Source organism: Salvia hispanica, chromosome 6 (assembly GCF_029641045.1).
Source record: "Salvia hispanica isolate PSC_SH4W2 chromosome 6, Shi_PSC_v1, whole genome shotgun sequence".
Classification (NCBI taxonomy): Eukaryota; Viridiplantae; Streptophyta; class Magnoliopsida; order Lamiales; family Lamiaceae; genus Salvia; species Salvia hispanica.
This window is the reverse complement of record NC_142697.1, coordinates 12274336-12295685: the sequence shown is the minus strand read 5'-3', so window position 1 is coordinate 12295685 and position 21350 is coordinate 12274336. Positions and strand designations below refer to the sequence as shown.

At 36.0% G+C, this 21350-nt stretch overlaps 3 protein-coding genes across 6 annotated transcripts; all 3 read left to right on the top strand.

Annotated features, from left to right (window-relative positions):
• Positions 1–5556: 5556 nt before the first annotated feature.
• Positions 5557–8223, top strand: LOC125205798 (Tetratricopeptide repeat (TPR)-like superfamily protein). Of its 2 annotated transcripts, XM_089061723.1 has the most exons (2): positions 5557–7824; positions 8117–8223. In XM_089061723.1, the coding sequence occupies exons 1-2, from the start codon at positions 5672–5674 to the stop codon at positions 8175–8177; spliced, it is 2214 nt and encodes a 737-aa protein (XP_088917849.1). In that variant the 5' UTR covers positions 5557–5671; the 3' UTR covers positions 8178–8223. The 2 variants fall into 2 exon arrangements, with proteins under 2 accessions (XP_088917849.1, XP_047960883.1); XM_048104926.2 differs by having other exon boundaries at positions 5557–8223.
• A 1816-nt stretch (positions 8224–10039) lies between these two features.
• Positions 10040–11895, top strand: LOC125205800 (RNA-binding protein CP29B, chloroplastic-like). 3 transcript variants are annotated; one of them, XM_048104931.2, is made up of 5 exons: positions 10040–10463; positions 10846–10947; positions 11073–11411; positions 11493–11588; positions 11669–11895. In XM_048104931.2, exons 1-4 carry the CDS (start codon positions 10125–10127, stop codon positions 11541–11543), a joined length of 831 nt encoding a protein of 276 aa, XP_047960888.1. In that variant the 5' UTR covers positions 10040–10124; the 3' UTR covers positions 11544–11588; positions 11669–11895. The 3 variants fall into 3 exon arrangements, with proteins under 3 accessions (XP_047960888.1, XP_047960887.1, XP_047960885.1); XM_048104930.2 differs by having other exon boundaries at positions 11663–11895; XM_048104928.2 differs by having other exon boundaries at positions 10041–10463; positions 11684–11895.
• A 148-nt stretch (positions 11896–12043) lies between these two features.
• On the top strand, positions 12044–15221 carry LOC125205799 (protein CNGC15b-like). Its single transcript, XM_048104927.2, has 7 exons — positions 12044–12685; positions 12747–13206; positions 13285–13497; positions 13579–13868; positions 13951–14062; positions 14124–14360; positions 14440–15221. Exons 1-7 carry the CDS (start codon positions 12657–12659, stop codon positions 15079–15081), a joined length of 1983 nt encoding a protein of 660 aa, XP_047960884.1. The 5' UTR covers positions 12044–12656; the 3' UTR covers positions 15082–15221.
• Positions 15222–21350: the final 6129 nt, after the last annotated feature.

Here is a 21350-nt window from a genome sequence, read left to right as displayed (position 1 = left end):
TAACCCTACCAAACACAATTGCAAATAAAACCCCTAACTCCCTGCCGCCAATCAATCTACCAGTCTAAAATCTACCAGTCTAAAGGGAAAGGAAAATCGCAAACTTTACAACTTACAAAAAACAAACAGAAGAAGTAAGAAGGTCGAGTTGAGTATGGTGATGCTTGGGGTTCACAAGGAGAATAAGAACAAAAATTACTAGAGAGGAGAGAGAATAAGAAAGAAAATAGGAGAATGGAAAAATAGAGTCTATGCTTTTTTAACATCTGCTTGCATTGCAGTAAGTAGCTGTGCAGAATAGGGCTGCAGAATAATGCAGGTTTTGTTCGTAAAGAGACTAAATTGCCCTTCAGCCAATTTGGGCATTTTCGCCCGAAAAATGGCAAAAAACACAAGGTTTGTGATTATATATTTTGTTAGATACCTCTGGTGGGATTTTTTAAAGTTAGGGGTATCCGGTGAAACAAGTCGAAAAGTTAGGGCCCTCTGGTGCAGTTCGCTCTTAATTTAATTAGGTGTTTTGTTATTGATTTATATTATGAATGTAATTAGATGTATGTATAAAACACTAAAAAGAAAGAAGAAAAAGAAGAGAAAAGAAAAAAGAGGAAACATAAACTAATTAGAAAAAAGAAAGAAGAAAGGAAGATAAATACTAAAAAAGAAGAAGAAAATGAAAAAAAAGAAAGAAAGAAGAATAAACTAAAGAAGAAAGAGTGAACTACAAAAATAGTCCTTGGACTATGCGTTTATCTCGCTAGTGAACCCTGGACTTTAAAAATATCCCCAGACAACCCTGGACTAAGCGTTTATCTCGAAAATGGTCCTTTTTCACTGTTTCGTGACGAAAATACCCTTTGGGGGGGGGGGATTGGGCAATTTGGTCTTTTTACATTTTAAATCTGATATTATTTCAGTTATGTACTAAATCTGATATTATTTCAAAATTATCATTCTTCTTCCATTTTGTCATTCTTCACTTTGTTTCTTTATTTCAATATTAGATTTAATTTTATAAAATTAAATTTTAAATTTCGATTCTTAAATATCAATAATTTTTTTTAATTATTAAAATTACTATTAAATAACAGATTAATATTTTAATCAATATTTGATAGCGTCTAATATTTAATCAATAAGGTACGACGGCACCTTAGTTTTAATCATAAATAGATCATATAACACGATTTATTCCGAATAAATATGCATCTAACGTAAGACTAATATAATTTTCGTTTATTAATTTTGAAAACAATCAAAATTAACTAGAAAATTTCAACAAAAATTCTCCTATATCAAATTTTTAGTAGTATCAATTTTGTAGTCAACTTCATAGTATTTTTAGTCAAATTCTCCTATACATTAGATGCATATTTATTTCAGAATAAATCGTGTTATATGATCTATTTATGATTAAAACTAGTAATTATTGATTAAAACTAAGGCGGCTGCGTACCTTACTGATTAAATATTAGACACTATCAAATATTGATTAAAACTATTAATTTGTTATTTAATAGTAATTTTAATAATTAAAAATTTTTATTGATATTTAAAAATTGAAATTTAAAATTTAATTTTATAAAAAATAAATCTAATATTGAAATAAAGAAACAAAGTGAAGGATGGCAAAAGGAAAGAAGAATGATAATTTTTGAAATAATATCATATTTAGTACATCACAAAAATAATATCAGATTTAAAATGTAAAAAGACCAAATTTCCCAAACCTCCCAAAACCCCCCAAAAGGGTATTTTCGTCACGAAACAGTGAAAAAGGACCATTTTCAAGATAAGCGCTTAGTCCAGGATTGTCTGGGGATATTTTTAAAGTCCAAGGTTCATTGGCAAGATAAATGCATAGTCCAGGGACTATTTTTGTAGTTCACTCAAGAAGTAAAAAATAAATAAGAAAAGAAGAAAAAAAATAATCACATATTTGGTTCTATTTAATTGACATTTCCAAAAATATCCTCCATAACAAATAAATCACATATTTGCTACCCAGGGTTATTTTTGTCATGGGGTACCAAAAACGATATAAAATAAAGATCAGGTACCATTTATGTGCGAAAGTGAAAGATCAGGTACCATTTATGTAATTCACTACTTGAAATAAATGGGTGTTAACTTCATACCTAACCAATCGCCATCTGCTGAGTTTAAAAATTGGACCGGACCAGCCGGTTGGACCACAACCACTGGCTGGTTGGACCGGTTTTTTTCAATTGTAAGACATTTTTTTTCAAAAAATCGCCTCCAAAGGGATTCGAACCTTGTACTTCATACAAGCATGACTCCTATACTGATGCACCACTTCAATCGTTTTGGCATACTCCCTTCGTCCCGCTTTAAGAGTCCTGTTTGATCAATTTTGGACGTCCCGCTTTAAGAGTCCCAATTAGAATAAACTAATAAAAAATGCCTACAAAGTAAGTAAAAAAGTATTAAAAGTGGGACCCAATATCCACTACAACATATTTTTATTACACACTCAAAACACATCAGTTTTGTGAATGGAACCACTGCCGGACCCAGGTGGGGTCGACCGACCCCACCGTCGTCTGCCGAGAGCTGCCTGAAACTCCATTTATGGACCTCTGAGATCCGGCGCAACTCCACTTCGACCCCACGGAGCTCCGCCTTGACGCCAAGTGACAGATCTCCACGCAATTCTTCACTTCACTCTTTGCCGAAAATAAAAGAGATAGAGAATAACAGTTGAAAGAATATACGAGAGAGAAGGAGAGTAAGAGGGAGAGCTCAGCTCCGGCGGAAAGAATAGATGGAGAAGACGTCGTTTCAATTATAATTTGGTATAAAATGGGGGTAAATAATTGGGCCTACTCCTTTACCTAAAATGGATGATAGCTAAAAAGATTTATAGATTAATTAAAAGCCGTAATTATATTTATAATGTTTGTTATAGTAATGATAATTTTATTTCATCTATTGATTTTTGTTTTGAATTATTGATAAATATAATAAGAATTTATAAAATTAGTTTAAAAATATTTAAATATAAATTCATAAATAAATATTTAAGTTAGAAAATAAAAAATTTAAACTAAATATTTTTTAAATAATTATTAACTTGTTTGCGTAGAAATGGCGCAACAGCATACGATCGATCTATTTCCAATTCTCCACATATATTTTCATTTTTCAAGTTACTGTAGCTGTGCACAACGTCCAAGAGAAATAATAAGTGGTTTTCTTAAAAAGAATTATGATCCCAATTCCCAACACATCTTCTCCTTCCTTCCATGCTTCTCGCCATTTCCAAATCTGCAATTCCACATTTTAAAAACATTGAACTGCTTCTCTCTCGGTTTATTGTCACACTCACAGCCACCAGCCATCGTTTGTTCTCTTCTCCACCCTGATGCACGGTGGAGAGGGGTCGGAAGGGTCGACCGACCACACCGGCGGCAAAGGAGGACCGGGAAAATTAATTAGAAATGACTTTTTCTTCCGACCCCTCCTGGCTCCTTCTCTAGTGATGGCTTGGCCTGTGCTGCGTCCGTCAATGCCGGTTGCCATTTCCCTGAAGCTGGCGTTGAGCAGCCTGATTTTCCCTACTCGTCTTCCGCCCTACTTTCCTTCCAATTTATCCAAAATTCCAAAGCCGTCGACCTCTACCACCATTCCTTCAAAGCCGTCTACCTCCGATTCCTCCAAAGTTGGTAATGGTAGATTCATTTTTCTTAATAAATGCATATTCCACAAAGTGCTACTTATAATCGTAGTTGAAAACTTTCGGTGTAAGCCTCCAATGTATAAAAAATGTACAACGTCTTGAAAATGTAATTCCTGTACTCCCTTCATCCCCGATTAAGAGTCACACTTTGACCGGACACGAGTTTTAAGAAATGTAAAGAAAAATTGGTTGAAAAAGTTATGAAATTTGGGACCCACTTTTTTTATATTGGTTTTATAATAAAATGTTAGTGAAATGAGTTGGTGGAATGTGAGACCTACTTATTATTTATGGTAAAAATAAAATGTGACTCTTACCTGAGGACGGACTGAAATGAATAAGCGTGACTCTTAGGGATGAAAGAAGTAGTCTGTACAGCGTCTTGAAAAGGGGAACGGCACAAAACATTAAAAAAATGTCTTATCTCGAATAAGATCACATGTCAAGAGTATTTGCTCATTTTCCCGCCTAAATTACTTTTAAGTGGCACTTTTATTAATTTCTCCACGACTCTCATTTTATATATTGATAAATTTGTAGTTGGGCCTAACTCATATGAGTCTATGGCCCATAAGTGATCCAAAAGGCCTAATGAAAGTATTTAATTTTAAATACTATATTGTTAATCAATTAACCGAACAGTCAGTTGTTTGAACTAAATCATAATTTTGTTATCCTACGGTTCGCGATTTTGATTATATTCTTTATACGGTTCCTAATCCATCTCTATATCTTAATTTGTTTTTTAGATGTCCAACTTATAAGAATCAAATTATATTCTTTTAATCTTATTATTAAAGTAAATTACAGACTCATGAGCGAAAGGGCTAAAGATCAGAATATAAACAGTAATCGGCTATCAGAGATGATTACTAAACGATCTTAAAAGATCAACATTGTCTTCATATTCGAAAGATCTTCGCGTGGGTACCTCTCATGCCTCAATTGGAGTCCTCGTGGGATCAATACCTCTTATACTACTTCATCGTTTTTTGCTTGTGGTTGAAGTGATTATAGGGGAACTAAACTTGTTTTATAATTTTATTACTCCATCCGTCCCGTCCTATAAGAATATGCACTTTTGGTTGGACACGGGTTTTAAAGTCCAATTGATAAAGTAAGAGTTTCGAATTTAATGCACAATTAGTAGAAAAAAAGTAATAAAAGTGTTATTAGTGGAGAATAGGCCCCACCTTATGAGAGAAAAAAGTTTTTAAACTTAGAAAATATATATTCTTATGAGACGAAGAAAACGGGAAAAATGTCTATTCTTGTAGGAGGTAGGAAATATTAATTGCCTCATAAAATTGACAACATCCACTCAAATTTCGTGTTGAGAAAAATAATTAGCTTTAAATGGAATGGATGGAATATAATAAGATGAACCATCACTTAAAATAAATGGTTTCATGCTAGGAGTTTTTCATTATTTAGATCCTTGGATTGGTTTGATGTAAAACTTCTAAGGTAAAAATGAAAAGAAAACCAGGGATAAATTTATAAATGTTTTCATGCTAGGAGTTTTTCATTATTTAGATCCTTGGATTGGTTTGATGTAAAACTTCTAAGGTAAAAATGAAAAGAAAACCAGGAATAAAAATTTATCCGAACCTCTAATAATATTAATTAGTACTATCGTAACATGTAAAATTTATTATTCTCGAATTTAGCTAATGTAATCATTTTTCCCAATTTTACAATTTATCAATTAGTTATATAAATTTAGCTAATGTAGTTTTTTCCCCAAATTTTACGAACGTAATATAGTTGGTTATTTTTTTTTTAATAAAAATTAGATCAAATTTCATGATTTAAGGTCATACATACATAAAAATAAATGGAAAACAAAGCTTGAAGCAAAACTGCCGTCTGTCTTTAAACCCTAACCAGACAATGGCTGCAAAACCCTCCTCATTCCCTCTCTCTTTCTAACCCAACCTGTACCCATTGATTCATCAAGGCGATTGCAAAATGGCGCCTCTAGCTGCTTCCAAGCAGATCCATTTGAATCCCAATCTCGTCAGGCTCTCATCCCCGTTTTCCTTCAAATCGGCCTTCTTCTGCTCCCCCACGCCGCCCAACGACGAAACCCCCATCCTAAATCAGGAGAATCCTATCCCAAATGAACAACTCCCCATCTCCGCAGATCCAATTTCATCACCAGAAGCGATGGTGCCCGCGTCGCCTTTCCGAGAACTCAGGCGCCCTAAGAACCCGGAAAAAATAGAGGATACTATTTGCAGAATGATGGATAATCGACCCTGGACGACCCGCCTCCAGAACTCAATCCGGCAGCTGGTGCCGAGCTTCGACCACGAGCTCGTTTACAATGTGTTGCACGGCGCCAAGAACTCGGGTCACGCGCTTCAGTTTTTCAGGTGGGTCGAGAGATCGAATCTTATTCAGCACGATAGGGAGAGCCATCTCAAGATGATTGAAATTCTCGGGAGGTCTTCGAAGCTCAATCACGCTAGGTGCATTCTGCTGGATATGCCCAAAAAAGGTTTGAATTGGGATGAGGATTTGTGGGTTGTGATGATTGATAGCTATGGGAAGGCGGGTATAGTTCAGGAGAGTGTGAAGTTGTTTCAGAAAATGGAGGAATTAGGAGTGGATCGGACTATTAAGAGCTATGACGTTCTGTTCAAAGTGATTATGCGTAGGGGGAGGTATATGATGGCGAAGAGGTATTATAATAAGATGTTGAGTGAGGGGATTGAGCCAACTAGGCATACCTTCAACGTTTTGATTTGGGGATTTTTTCTTTCGGGGAAGGTGGAGACTGCGAATAGGTTCTTTGAGGATATGAAGGCGCGTGAGATTATGCCGGATGTGGTCACGTATAACACAATGATTAATGGGTATAATCGAGTTGGGAAAACGGAGGAGGCAGAGGCGTACTTTGTGGAGATGAAAGGTAGGAACATTGAGCCTACTGTGATTACGTATACAACTTTGATCAAGGGGTATGTTGCAGTGGAGAGAGTGGATGATGCATTGAGGTTGGTGGAGGAGATGAGGGGATATGGGATTAAGCCAAATGCTGTCACCTATTCAACCTTGTTGCCGGGCCTTTGTGATGCAGAGAAGATGTCTGAGGCTCGGGCTGTGTTGAGGGAGATGGTGGAGAAGCACATTCCACCTAAGGATAACTCGATTTTCATGAAACTGATGCTTGGCCAATGCAAGGTGGGTGATTTGGATGCTGCAGTTGATGTGTTGAAGGCGATGATTAAGCTGAGTATTCCAACGGAAGCAGGGCATTACGGTGTTCTCATTGAAAATTGCTGCAAGGCTGGTCAATATGATAGAGGTGTGAAGTTGCTGGACAAGCTCATCGAGAAGGATATCATATTAAGGCCTCAGAGTACTTTGCATATGGAACCGAGTGCTTACAATCCGATGGTTGAGTATCTTTGCAGCAATGGCCAGACTGCCAAGGCTGAAGCCCTTGTGCGGCAGTTGATGAAATTGGGTGTCCAGGATCCCGTGGCCCTGAATGCCCTTATCTCTGGGCATTCAAAAGAAGGGACACCTGATTCTGCATTTGAGCTTCTCAAAATCATGCTTAGGAGGAAGGTTGCTTCGGAGAAAAGTGCTTTTGATTTGCTTGTAGAAAGTTACTTGTCAAAGAAGGATCCTGGAGAGGCGAAGGCCGTGCTGGATAGCATGATCGAGAATGGTCATTGTCCCGATTCCTCGCTGTATCGGTCGTTGATGGACGCCTTGTTTGAAGATGGACGGGTGCAGACTGCGAGCAGGGTGATGAAGACGATGCTGGAGAAAGGGGTGACTGATCATAAAGATTTGATTTTTAAGATATTGGAAGCTTTGCTCATGAGGGGGCACGTTGAGGAAGCCCTCGGCCGAATCGAGCTGCTGATGCAGAGTGGCATCGCTCCTGACTTTGACAGCCTGTTATCCCTTCTGTGTGAGAAGGGGAAAACGATTGCTGCCTTGAAGTTGTTGGATTATGGTATGGATAGGGACTACAGCATTGATGTATTGAGCTGCGAGAAGGTTCTGGACACTCTCCTTGCTGCTGGGAAGACTCTCAATGCGTATTCAATACTATGCAAGATTATGGAGAAGGGAGGGGTTAGTGATTGGAGCAGCTGCAAAGACTTGATTAAGAATCTGAATGAAGGGGGTCACACAAAGCAAGCGGATATTCTGTCAAGGATGATTGTGGGGAAGGAGAAGCCAGCTCGTAGCAAGAAAGGAGATAAGAAAGCAGCCATGGCTTAAATATTCATAAGTTATTAGTTTTGCAGTCATTCTTGAGGTGAGAATTTGATTCCTCCATCTTGTTATGAGACTTAGTTTTAAGGTTTCTGTGTTTTGAACTATTTTGCAGCATAGAAAGTCGTTTTATCAGTTAATAATGCAGTTTTCATCCAGAGTTAAGTTTCACTGTTTCAGTCTGATTTGGATGATTGTAGTTGATCTGGATGTATGTCTGTACAAACTTGGATAAGGGTTTTTGTTTGATCTGATTTATCAGTATTTCTTGATTCCATGAAGTTTATCAGTATATTTCTTGATTCCCTTGTGGGATTAAGTTCTTGCACTTGAGATGTGTAGCTCTTTGGCTGTTTTGCTTTATTTGTTGTTTATTTTGGCAGCATTTTTGAGTTATTTACCAGAGAGATGGAAACTTGATGCTATGGAATACTGCTATGAATAAATCAATAGAAGTTGTTTGTATCAACACGAATTCTGGCTTTCTTGTTTGGACAGATGACTGATTATGCAGTTTGAATGCTGACCAATCTCAATTTCTATTTTACTTAAGGTTTATTTGCTGGTAAATACGGAACTTTCAATATTTTCTGATTTTTTACCTCAAACACGAATACACGAACTTTGGTTTTTTCTAATTCTATTTCAAAATAAAAAATCAAAACTAGTGACAAATTAGAATCTAGTCATTTGTAATCAAACCAGCATTGTTTTGATTTATTTAATTTTAAAAAATAATATTACATGTGATAATCTTCTTCCTCACCTATTGGCATGATTAGCTGTTGTATCAAGCACTGTAGTTTGCACTTGCCATCAGAAACTGCTTTCTTGTAAAAGCCTCAACGAGCGTAAATCGTTATTGCATTTTCTAGTATCAATGCAAATGAGTGCATCTCAGGAAATACACCACACAATGACGCAAATTGTCGTCAGTTTTGGATGCAGGAAAGTATCAATCCAAATGAAATGAGTGTATCTGAAAAGAAGACAAGTAGATGAAGAAGATGTAACTTTTTTATCTTCCTTCGTCCCATATGAGATGACCATCTTTTCTTTTTTATTTGTCCTAATTAAGACGATCACTTTTCAATTTTGAAAATAACATCTTCTCTCATCTCTCCTTATTAAAATATTTCAACTACCTTTTTCCTCTGTATTTTATTCCACCTAACAATACTTTCTAAAATCTCGTGTCACTCAAGAATGTGGCCATCTTGAGTAGGACACAGGGAGTACTTTTTAAATTTAATTAAATCAAAACTACAACATTATAAAAAAGGGATTAGGGTTTAGGTTTTTGGGTCCCTTTAGGAATATTGGTCTAAAATAACACTTTTTATTTTGTTTGTTGCTCCATTGCAATTTAGTTACCATATTCGAATTAACTTACGTGCATTTTTTTTTATCATACTTGACACTATTAAATCAACGTAATTTTCTACGAGGCTTTTCATCCTATTTTCCTCAAACTTAAAAACTTGTCTAAAATATCGTAAATGTTTCACGGTTGCCAACTTAGAACAATTTTTTAGCCAAAAATATCTTATTTGAGTTGCGTTGGAAAATAACAAGTAGAATATAAAGTTTGTACTAATATTTTAGACCAATTTTAAAAGTTACTTGAAAATACCACATTTAGGCCAAAGTTTATGATTTTAGGGACCAATATTCCTTATAAAAATTAAATTTGCCATATCTGTATTGATTTTTCAATTAGAAAAAAGAAAATACAAAAAATTTAAAGTTAATATCTTTACATTGAAATATTAAAATTAATAAAAAAAATTGAAAAAATCAAAATATTAATGAACTTTTATTTTATCAAACAAGATTCAAATAAGTTTACAAATAAGCTAAAATAGAGGGATGACACTCGGAAGCCCCTTTCCCTTTCCATTTCTAAAGGATAAACGGTCAAAAACACCATAACCTTATCTGGAACTATATTGAGATATTAAAGTGTTGATATTTTTGAAACTTAATTACATAAATTTAAATATCGAAAAAGAAATTAAATAGTAGGAGTAGTAGCAAGTTGCAAGTCTAGTTGAAGTAAATCGGTTAATATAGAGAGGGACGGCAAGTTGCATCAGGGTTGATATATAAAGCGAGGGTGTTTGCAGTTGTTAAAGAGGAGAAGCAAAAACCTTATCTCTACACTGCACAGTAGCAACTACCAATGGCCGCCTCTACCCATCTCTTATCCTTAACCCCACGCACCCTCTCCCTACACCTACACCACCACCACTCCTCCGTTCCTTCTCTCTTCACGCCCTCTTCCATCAAAGCCCTCCCAAAACTCCTTCTTGCCGTCACCAGCCGCGCTTCCATTTTCGCGCGGAACGTGGCTCTCTCGGAGGAGGGAACCCCCTACTTGGGCGGCGCTGAGGCTGAGACTGAGACTGAGGTGGAGGACACTCCGGATTTGAAGCTCTTTGTCGGGAATTTGCCCTTTAGTGTTGACAGTGCTGCGCTTGCCGACTTGTTTCAACAAGCTGGAGGTGTGGAGGAGGTTGAGGTCAGTTTCTCTCATTTTCTTTTTTTTATTTTTATTAATTATCACATCCAATATTACTAATTTTACCTCAATCATTTAAATCATTTTTTATGGAGTACATAATCCTACAATATTTTATACTAATAAATTTCAAATTTTTGCTTCAATAAACAGACAGTATATATGCAAAAGATAGGATTTTTACTGCAAAAATCAATGTGGGTTTTAGCGTAGAGGAGATTCTTTACTCGATTTTGGGGTTTGCAAGTCTTCAGATTTCGGACTCAAATTCTAAACTTGTTATGTTTTGTATTTTAGTTATAGTTTCCTGGTATTAATTAATAGTATCAAGAGAATAATAAAGCTATTGTAATTTGTTAACTTGAGTTGGGAGGTTTTTCAGGTTATCTATGACAAGGCTACGGGAAGAAGTCGGGGTTTTGCCTTCGTGGTGATGTCTTCGGTTGAGGAAGCTGAAGCTGCAGTTGAACAATTCAATGGATACGTAAGTTTTATGGCTCTTCTACATTCGATTGTTCACATTGTTTTGTTGTTGGTTTGTTCTCATTATCTATTCCTCGTGCACGTACAAAGCCTTGGTTTTCATCATTCTTTCTGATTCTCCTTTAGGAACTTGAGGGCAGAGCTTTGCGTGTAAACTCTGGACCACCACCACCTAAAAGGGAAAGCTCCTTTGGAGGACGGGAACGATCAAGCTATGGGAACTCCTCATTCGGAGCTCCCAGGGGGGGCCGTGAACGATTTGGTAATACCAACAAGATTTATGTGGGTAACCTTTCATGGGATGTGGACAACCTTGCTCTCGAGTCTGTGTTTAGCGAGCATGGAGATGTTCAGGAGGCTAGGGTGGTATATGATAGAGATAGTGGTAGATCCAGGGGTTTCGGGTTTGTTACCTACAGCTCGGCCGAAGAGGTCAACAGAGCTGTTGAGTCATTGGATGGCACAGTAAGTATATCCTAGTCTTTCTTGAATAGAGTCTTTCTTGATTTATTTAATTGACATATCCGCAAAATTTGTTCTTGGCAGGAACTGGAGGGTCGACCTATTCGAGTTAGTCCTGCTGAAGACCGTCGTTAAAATTTAAAAGATAAACAGTTTTGATCCCGCGAACTATCGATCATGGTATTACTTCTTACCTAGTCTTACATTTTTAACCATGTCATGTTTAGATGTGCCGCCAAATCTTTGCATCATAGCTTTAGTCATTTGTGAAGCAGAGTGTCGCACATGCTGTTTCGTGAAGTTGATATGAAGTGGAACTACACACTCAAGTTGCAACCAAGTATTCAGCTTCTGCATTGTTGCAACTAGTGTCTGCAATCGCCTGCGTGATTCATAATATGTAATCCACTAGTTATTTTGTTTTAACAATGAGCGCTTGTTGGCACTTGGCATTTTGGTTGGAATGAATTGTAATCTCATTTGTTTAGCTTTCTTGTTCTATTATGTTATTCAACTCCAACTCCTAATCGTTATTCACCTTCGATATGAATTTTCTTAAACCTTTGAAAACGTCAAGTGATTTGATAAACGAGCTGTCGTCCCTTTGTGCTTTGTAATTATATATATCAAGATGGACAATACATACAATATTGCACTTGTGTTCTTTCTTCAAGTTATGGAATTTTGTGCCTTCACTTTGGTTTAGATCGAAACAAAGATGAGCCTCAATTACTCAATGCACAAACGGATGTATACTATTACCGCGTTCTCTCTTTGGTTTAGGCTGAAACGTAATCTCTCAATATTAACGCTAATCGTAGGCACAGTCACTGAGTAACCGAAGCAGAGGCTCTGTAGATGGTAATAATGCTACGGTGAGATTCAGTGATCAAAGGATCTGCAGGAATGATAGCATTTACTTGATGGTTGCTAATCAAAACATAGGATTCCTTGTCTTGTTTGTATATGTTAAATTGCATAACTCAGATATTCTGGCTCTTGGTGTGTATTAGAGATGGTCAACTGAAATGTCATTGATTCGATACAAGAGAATCAACAACATTTTGTCATGTTTTGGAAATTAGTCTCAATCTCCTTTTTTGAATGCTTGATTTTGTTTTACTTGTTATACTCTCCTTCATTATATATATGCACTAGATGCTATATCTATATGTTGAGATTATATTTGGAAGCTGTCAGTGAAACTTTAGCGAGAGCGTATTTGATTCTTACTTCTCTTCAACAATCATGCGCAGCTCGGGCGCGAAATCTCTAAGGTATTCCAAATCTTGTTTTAGTGTGCAGTATGATCTGTTTCAAAAGATGAATATTGTTTAGATTTCAGGATGACATTGAAACCGGGCCCAGCAAGTACAATGGCGAGATGCAATGCAGCAAGAAGAAACTTTCGAGAGTATTCTCCGAGGACTACCAAATAGTGCAAAAGAAGATATTTGATCCGCGAGGAACTTTTCTAAGCGCATGGAATAAATATTTCCTAATCTCATGTCTCATATCCCTGTTTGTGGACCCTCTCTTCTTCTACTTGCCCAATGTCGAGGAAGAAGCCTGCATGAAAGCATCCATCCCCCTCGAGATAGCCCTCACACTCACTCGTTGCATCCTCGATGCATCTTATGTCATTCACATTTTTGTCCGGTTTAGAACGGCCTACACTGCCCCTTCCTCTCGCATATTTGGGAGGGGTGAGCTGGTTATCGACTCCTCAAAGATCGCTTCAAGATATCTTCGTAAAGACTTTTGGTTTGATTTACTAGCCGCTCTGCCTCTTCCACAGGTAGTAATATTTGATTAATTCCCCTCAAAAACTTTTCTTATTGGGTAGTAATATGTGATAACATATTGGTGTTCCTAGTTATTGATATGGGTTGTGATCCCATTCCTGAGAGGCTCAAATGTGATCGGTGCAAAACATGGGCTCCGTGTGACGATCATAGTTCAGTTTGTGTTGAGGCTATATCTTGTTTTCCCGCTGTCGTCTAAGATCATCACGACTGCTGGTGTGGTGGTGGAAGCAGCTTGGGCGGGTGCAGCTTTCAATCTCATGCTCTTTATGCTGGCAAGCCATGTAAGTTTTATACTACTCCACTAGCTTAGAGAAGAAGAGAGTGTTGAATATAGAGTTTGATGATTGTTGGATTTATTGCAGGTGATTGGTTCCCTTTGGTACCTGTTGTCGATCGAGAGGCAAGAAATGTGTTGGAAGAGCGTCTGCGATGCTCAGCCCAAGTGTCACTACTTGTATTTCGACTGCAAAACAGCCGGTGATCCTGAGAGAAGATGGTGGTTTGCATCCAGCAATATTACTGTAATGTGCGGTGCAGGCACCGAATTTTATGATTTTGGGATCTATGGCGACGCGCTGCTTCATCGAGTTGCCAAGTCGAGCTTCCTTAACAAATACTCCTACTGTTTTTGGTGGGGACTAAGAAATCTAAGGTATGCTCTCCTGTTTCATTCATCAGTCAATGAAACCTCAAACTTATCTTGGGATTTGATTGTATACTTGTACATTTCCCAGCTCTCTTGGACAGAATCTACTTACAACTAGTTATATAGGAGAGATAAATTTTGCCATAGCCATTGCCATTCTTGGATTGGTGCTCTTTGCATTGCTCATAGGCAATATGCAAGTAAGTTGATTCACTTTTATTAATCTTATTGTATGATCACTAAGTACTTATTGAACAACAGGCATACCTCCAATCTTCAACTGCGCGGTTGGAAGAGTGGAGGGTTAGACGGATCGACACTGAGAAATGGATGCATCATAGGCAACTCCCGCACGAGATGAAGCAGAGGGTGCGCAGTTATGATCTGTATAGATGGGTTACAACCCGAGGTGTCGATGAGGAAGCTATTCTCAAAGGTCTGCCCCCTGATCTCCGCCGTGACATCAAACACCATCTCTGCCTCGACCTCGTTCGCAGAGTCAGTTTTCCCTTCCTATCTATTTTATAACTAAGTGGTATCATTTTCTCTCCTGCTTTATTTCGTAACGAATAAACAGGTTGCCCTGTTCGAGGAGGTGGACGAGCTGAGCCTGGATGCGATATGCGAGAGGCTCAAGCCCATCCTGTGCACCCCAGGGACCTGCCTGGTCCGGGAGGGGGACCCTGTTGTGGAAATGCTCTTCATCCTCCGTGGGCGCCTTGACTCCTACACGACCAACGGGGGCAGGACCGGCTTTTTTAACTCTTGTCAATTAGGATCGGGAGAGTTTTGCGGGGAGGAGCTGCTGAGCTGGGGTCTGTGCAGGCGGCCGAACGTCCTCCTCCCAACGTCGACGCGAACGGTGAGGGCCATGACGGAGGTGGAGGCGTTCGCGCTGGGGGCGGACGATGTGAAGTTCGTGACGTCTCAGTTCAGGAAGCTGCACAACAAGCAGTTGAAGCATAAGTTTAGATTCCACTCGCAGCAGTGGAGGACGTGGGGCGCGTGCTTCATCCAGGCGGCCTGGTTTAGGTATAAGAGGAGGAAGGAGGTCGCGGCGCTCAAGGCCAGGGAGAGCTCGTTGCAGCCCGAATTCGCGGTTTATGCTTCATCCGTTCGGAGCTTGAGGAATGCCTCGCAGATGGAGATCATTACTGCCTTGATGGACAAGCCTGCTGACCCTGATTTTTCCAATGATGATACTCAAACACAAACTTAGAACAACAAATGACATGCAAATGTCCATGTTCAAATTCAAAATGGTTAGGGAAGATTGTGTCACACTAGTATTCACATATCAAATGAAAATTGTAATGAATCAGATTATTCACATGCTAGATTGAGCCATATTTTCCTCTATCTACTTACTTTCCATGATTAGTTCATAACTAATTTACATTAGAAATGACATAACTATTGCATCAGAAATGGCATAACTTAATGGAAGTTGTTGTGATATTAATCCACCATTCACTCAGAAATATTCTGCAATTTTATTTTTCACTTCTCTAAAGGCAAATTGAACATGAAGTCATGGATACTACCTACTGTGCAAAATAATAAGATAGAATTTGGTAGCAATGATAGTTTGGAAGTTGTATAATGTTAATGTTTGACCATTTAGAGACTGGATCTTTATTGATTACTTGATTGATTAATGATTATTAAGGAGGTTAGAATGAGTGTTAAGCAAGTACCCACCCACAAATTCCACTCATTAACTTTATCAGTGGTTGTTTCTTTTCCTTTTTTTTAAGTGATAGTCATATTTGTTATTGTTGTTTGGTCTTGATCAAGTTCAAACTTCTAAGTTGTTTAATATATATTGATCTTAATCATTCTATCAATAACTTTTGACTTGAAACACATGATTTTTCCTGCCATGTTATGCTTTATATATTCTCTTTTTTGTTCAGTTTGAAGATGTTATCATAATTTATTTTTGTTTTTTCCGTGATGATGTTGATATTTGTGTTAAAATAACGAAAGGTCTGTATCATTTTTAGAAATAACTTATAAACGGTTCCTTAACTATTTACGTATGTTTTAAAATTTGGGTCCTTGTTTACTTAAAGTTGTAGTGGGGCTTCATTCCTTTAGTTTCGCATTATTGACTCCTTAAAATTTTACATAACCTTCTAGCTTTAGATTTAATTGTGGTATGTTAAGGTCAACCAAATGAAAAGCTGAAGGCCACAATGAAAGCATAGTTCAAAGTTCTCTTACTTTATGCTCTTAACCTAACACACAAAATAAAATTACATAAAATCTCGTGCTGCTTAAAGAATGAGTCATCTTCTCTGGAATGGAGGGAATATTATTTTTATGGAGTTCATCCATAAATGCAATTATCTTGGCTAGAAGGGACATATAGATAAAAGTGGGGAATGAGACCCAAACCCGCTTTTGGCACGGGGAAGAGACTCTAAAGAACCTCTTTCCAAGGCTTTTCTCGTTGTCCAACTAAAAAAATAATTTGATTCAAGATTGAGAACATGAGAAGAAGGAAAATGAAGTGGGTACTTTGAGTGGAGAAGAAAACTCTTTACCTAGGCAAATGAACTCCTTGAGAACCTGCACCTTGCCGTGAATCGAGTCGAGTTGAGAAAAAACATGAGGGATGGGCGAGTGTGGTCACTCCAGATCTTTGATTTTCTCTGTATCTAATTAAGTTGTTGCTTTTTCTATTTTGGTTATTTGTGGTATAGCTTTTGACCGCTTGTCTCGGACCTTTGCTCGCCTCTTATCGGCTCGAGCCTTTTTTATTAATAAAAAAAATAAGGTATTATTCTTAGTTTAATCTCATTTGTATTGAGTTGTATTGGGCTAGATCAAGTATTCATAAAAGTTGGAACGAGCTACACCTATTTGGGCTATATCTAATTTAATTAAATCAACAATTTATTTTAAAACAAAACAGAATATTATAATCAAAATACAGTAGACCTTTCAATCCCAAAATTGCATATAATATGAGGATTTTTTAAATTTAATTGTTCCCGCATTGAAGATAAAAATAGCCGTTAATTTATTTAACTTTGATACCGACTCTTATTTAATTAAGGGACCATTGCCGCAAAAGTCATAAGCTTTTGTGATTTTCTGGTTTTTCCCATGAACTACAAATGTAGCACACAAAGTCATGAACTTATTAACCGTGTGCCGTTTTTGCATGTCAAGTATTCCGGCTATGGAGCGAGATGATGTGTTTTTTTAATTTGACGTGGCTATTGAGTGAGTGTTGACGTGTTAAAATGATTTTTTCACCCTAAACCCTCCCCCAAATTTACTCTAATTCACTCCCAATTCGGTCAAATCCCCAATTCACTACACTTTTCCATTACCCCAATTCGACACTTCTCCATTCTCCGGCGGCAACGACCATAATGGCGATGACGAGAACGGTGACGACGTGAAGAAAGACGACGTTTCTTCTCCCGTAAGACAAAAACGAGAACGGGTAGGGCTTCTCCAACAACTAGATGGCGACAAACCCGTAAGTGTCTACCCCTCTTTATTTCAAATATTCCGAGGTGTTTGTCCCCCCACATTAGGTTTTTTCATCGGTTTTGCCTAATGGTCCCCATGGGTTTAGGGTTTAACTATTCCTTGAAATTGTTGGTCCCCACTGTAAAGACTTCGAATTTCTGTCACATGGTCCCCATTTTCATTGTTTATCCTCATTTGCATCGTTTTATGACGTTTGTCACTTGCAAATGAGGACCATGTAGGGCTGGGGATTTATACCGAAATACCGGACTTACCGTACCGAAAATATCGATTTTTCGATATACCGTAGTTTTCGGTATGGTATGATACCGTACCGAAAGATTCGGTACGATAACGGTATTAGATTTCCTATACAATATATAATTTTATATAGAGGGAACATCTTTTTTGGTCCACGAACTTTGCCAAAGTATCATTTTAGATCCGTGAACTTTGAAAATATCATTTGAGGTCCATCAACTATGGATTAATATCATTTGAAGTACTTTTTACTATTTCCAAGTTTTTTGGACGAAGATACCCTCAATACCTTAAAGAGTATATATTTTTAATAAACTTATCATATACTCATATTTTTTATAAATATCTTTACAATATATTTTTGACGAATTTTCTACATATATTTTGACATTCAATATTATTACTTAATTTTGTAACATGCAAGTTAAATTGCTTCTTCAATTTTTTATACTATAGAATTTTAAAATTGAATAAAGAACTTTTCTTTAATAATAAAAAGTTGTATAGGATCTTTTCTTGCATGTCACAAAATTAAGTGATAATATTGAAGGTCTAATTATATTTAGAAAATTCATCAAAAATATATAGTAAAAATATTTATAAAAAATATGAGTATATGATAAGTTTATTAAAAATATATACCCTTAAAAATAATGAGGGTAATTTTGTCTAGAAAAACTTGGAAATAGTACAAAAGTACTTCAATTGATATTAACTCATAGTTGGCAGACCTCAAATGATATTTTCAAAGTTTACGGACCTAAAATGATACTTTGTCAAAGTTTGTGGACCAAAAATGATGTTCCCTCTTTTATATATACCTATATAGGGGAGTGCTAATATGCTAACTAACTTTTATATACTAAGATACTTCCATTATCTTCCGTTAGATACATAAATCTAATGTTCTACAATCTGCCATAGGGCTATCAAATCGTGCGTGTTGGGTCGTTATCGTGTCAACCCATTATCGACCCAACTCAATCGTGTCCCAACCCAACCCAACCCGAAATTATCGGGTTCTTATCGTGTCCCAACCCAACGGGTTCGTGCGTGTTATCGTGTACCCAAAAAAAAAGTCAACTCTCTATTAATGATAGTAAGTTAGCTTGACACGACACGATAACGACTAAAACATGATGTTATTATACGATTTAAACATGATATTACACGATAAAATAAAAAATTACCAATAAAATAATTATTTTCTTAATCAAAATAATAAAATTAAAGTATAATAATATTAAATCTATAAAATAAAATTAAATAATTAAAAAATATATATATTTTAATAAAATCTAAGCATAATATTTTCTTAAAAATCATAAAAAAATAATTAATATATTTTGATTAATAAAACTAAAGTATAATATTTTTTAATTAATTAAAATTAAAGTATAATATTTTTTTAATTAATTAAAATTAAATTATAATATTTTTAATCAACATAAATAACTAAAAATTAAAGTTTAATAATTTTTTAATTAATAAAAAATAAATTTTTTTTTCTTAACGTGTAACCTAAACCTGACCCAAACACGACCCGACCCAACCCAACCCATTATCTTCGTTTTCTTATTGTGTCGACCCAATAATGACCCAAATCTTGAACGTGTGTGTTCGTGTCGTGCTAATTTCGTGCGGATTCGTGTCGTGTTATCGTGTCGTATCAAAAATTGCAAGCCATAATCTGCCACATGGTAGATTAGAAACCGCCACATATAATATTTATATGCACTGAAGGGTATAAAAGTAATGTTATTTTAATTAGTTATAATGATATCCACGGCAGTTTCATATTTAAGAATGAGGTAAGTTTTGTATTTCATATATGTGATGTGAGGGGAGTGATCAATCGCTAACTCATCATTTAATTGCTAACTACAACTAATTTAAGGCCATAGGGTTTTAGAAAACGTGTGGTCTACAATTTGCCACGTGTAATTTTAGTTTTTATTAATAAAATAAAAAAAGATAAAAAATAGACGCCAAATTAGGGTTTTGCATAAAAATGTCAATATAGTGTTTCGAAAATATCAACGCAATGCTTTGAGAATATCAACACAATGCTTTAAGAATGTTAACCCATTGCTTATATTGACATTCTACATGTATTATATTGACATATTTTATATAGTATGTTGACATTCCTGCTTGTATGAAAAAAATAAAAAAATTCGACATTTTTTTCAAATTTTGACGTCGGAACATATGCATGTATGATATCGTTGGAATCCTTATGAAATTATCTTTAATTTGATATATGTTATATGAATTTAAAGTTTTGGGATTTCTTTTAAAAGTTAATTATAACTAAACATGTAGTTAATTGACATTAATACCCCTATTGATATTTTTTGGAATTAATCATATGGCTTTATTGACGTTTTTCGTTGATCGTATTGACATTTAGGGATTAATGATCTAAGCCCTTAATTTGAATATCTAATGGCTATTATTTAGTTGTAGTTAGCAATTGAGTTATGAGTTAACAATATAACACTCCCCTGTGATGTGATTACTAATTACACGCCATTATATTTTTATTAATAAGATAATTTTTTTGTTTTCCAATTTTTACGTTTGATAATATACCAGTTCCACAACTTATTTATTTCCTTTATGAAACAAAATATTGGTGATTCTCTTTCCTTAATTTATGTTGATTTTCTAATTTCCTCCCTTGTAATTTTACCCGAGATTTACTTACTGTTACAACACTGATATTGCATCATATGTCTTGGGTATTGCATTTTTACTTATACAATTTTTGCATATTACTCATAAATAACTTATTTTGAATGTGTTAATCCCCAGTTATATTGTCGTTTTAATTTCATACTACAATTATAACTCTCAGATTACACTATCAGGCTTTGGATATTGCATTTTATTCATATGAATTTTGCATATTATGTATGAATAACTTATTTTGAATGTGTTAATTTTTTAATGGCATTGGCATTTTTAATTTAATTTCATATGATTATAACTCCCGGATTGCATTATTATGCTTTGGATATTGCATTTTACTCATACGAATTTTGCATATTTTACATATGAATAACTTATTTTGAATGTGCTATTTTTCCACTAGCATTGTATATTGCATTATACTCGAGCAATATTTGCATATATTGCATGATCATTTCTCCTTTCATTGAAAATGACAACCATGGGAAACCAATCATATTACATAAATCATGTTTCCAACATCAATAGGTCCCTTCTTTCGCCCCCTCCTCAAAGTGGCTTGAGGCCGCAACTACCCTCCAAATCTTCGGAATTGAAATCATGTTCCTCCTCGGGCTCAGTCATCACCTTCCTTTTTTTTTGTAAGGATCACCTGCGGCAAGTCCCGATCCATCTCCTATAATACACACTCACAAATATAATAAATGATGGTGGGGTCCATCACTTATGTTTGTGAGTGTGTATTAGGAGATGGATCGGGATTTGCCGTAGGTGATCCTCTCCACCTTTTTTGCCCCATTACATTGCAAAACATACACAGAACTTCAAAAACATGCAATACATAATGCATTAGATTCAATAACTAATTGTAAGACATGCAAATATTTTGAAACGAACATGTATTGCACATAATTGAAATTTGAACATAATATGCAAAATTGGGCGTGTAGTATAAAACTTCACAAACATGGAATACATAATGAATTATTATGCAATCCATTACTATAAGACATGCAAATTTTCAAAAAGTAACACAAGCTGCAC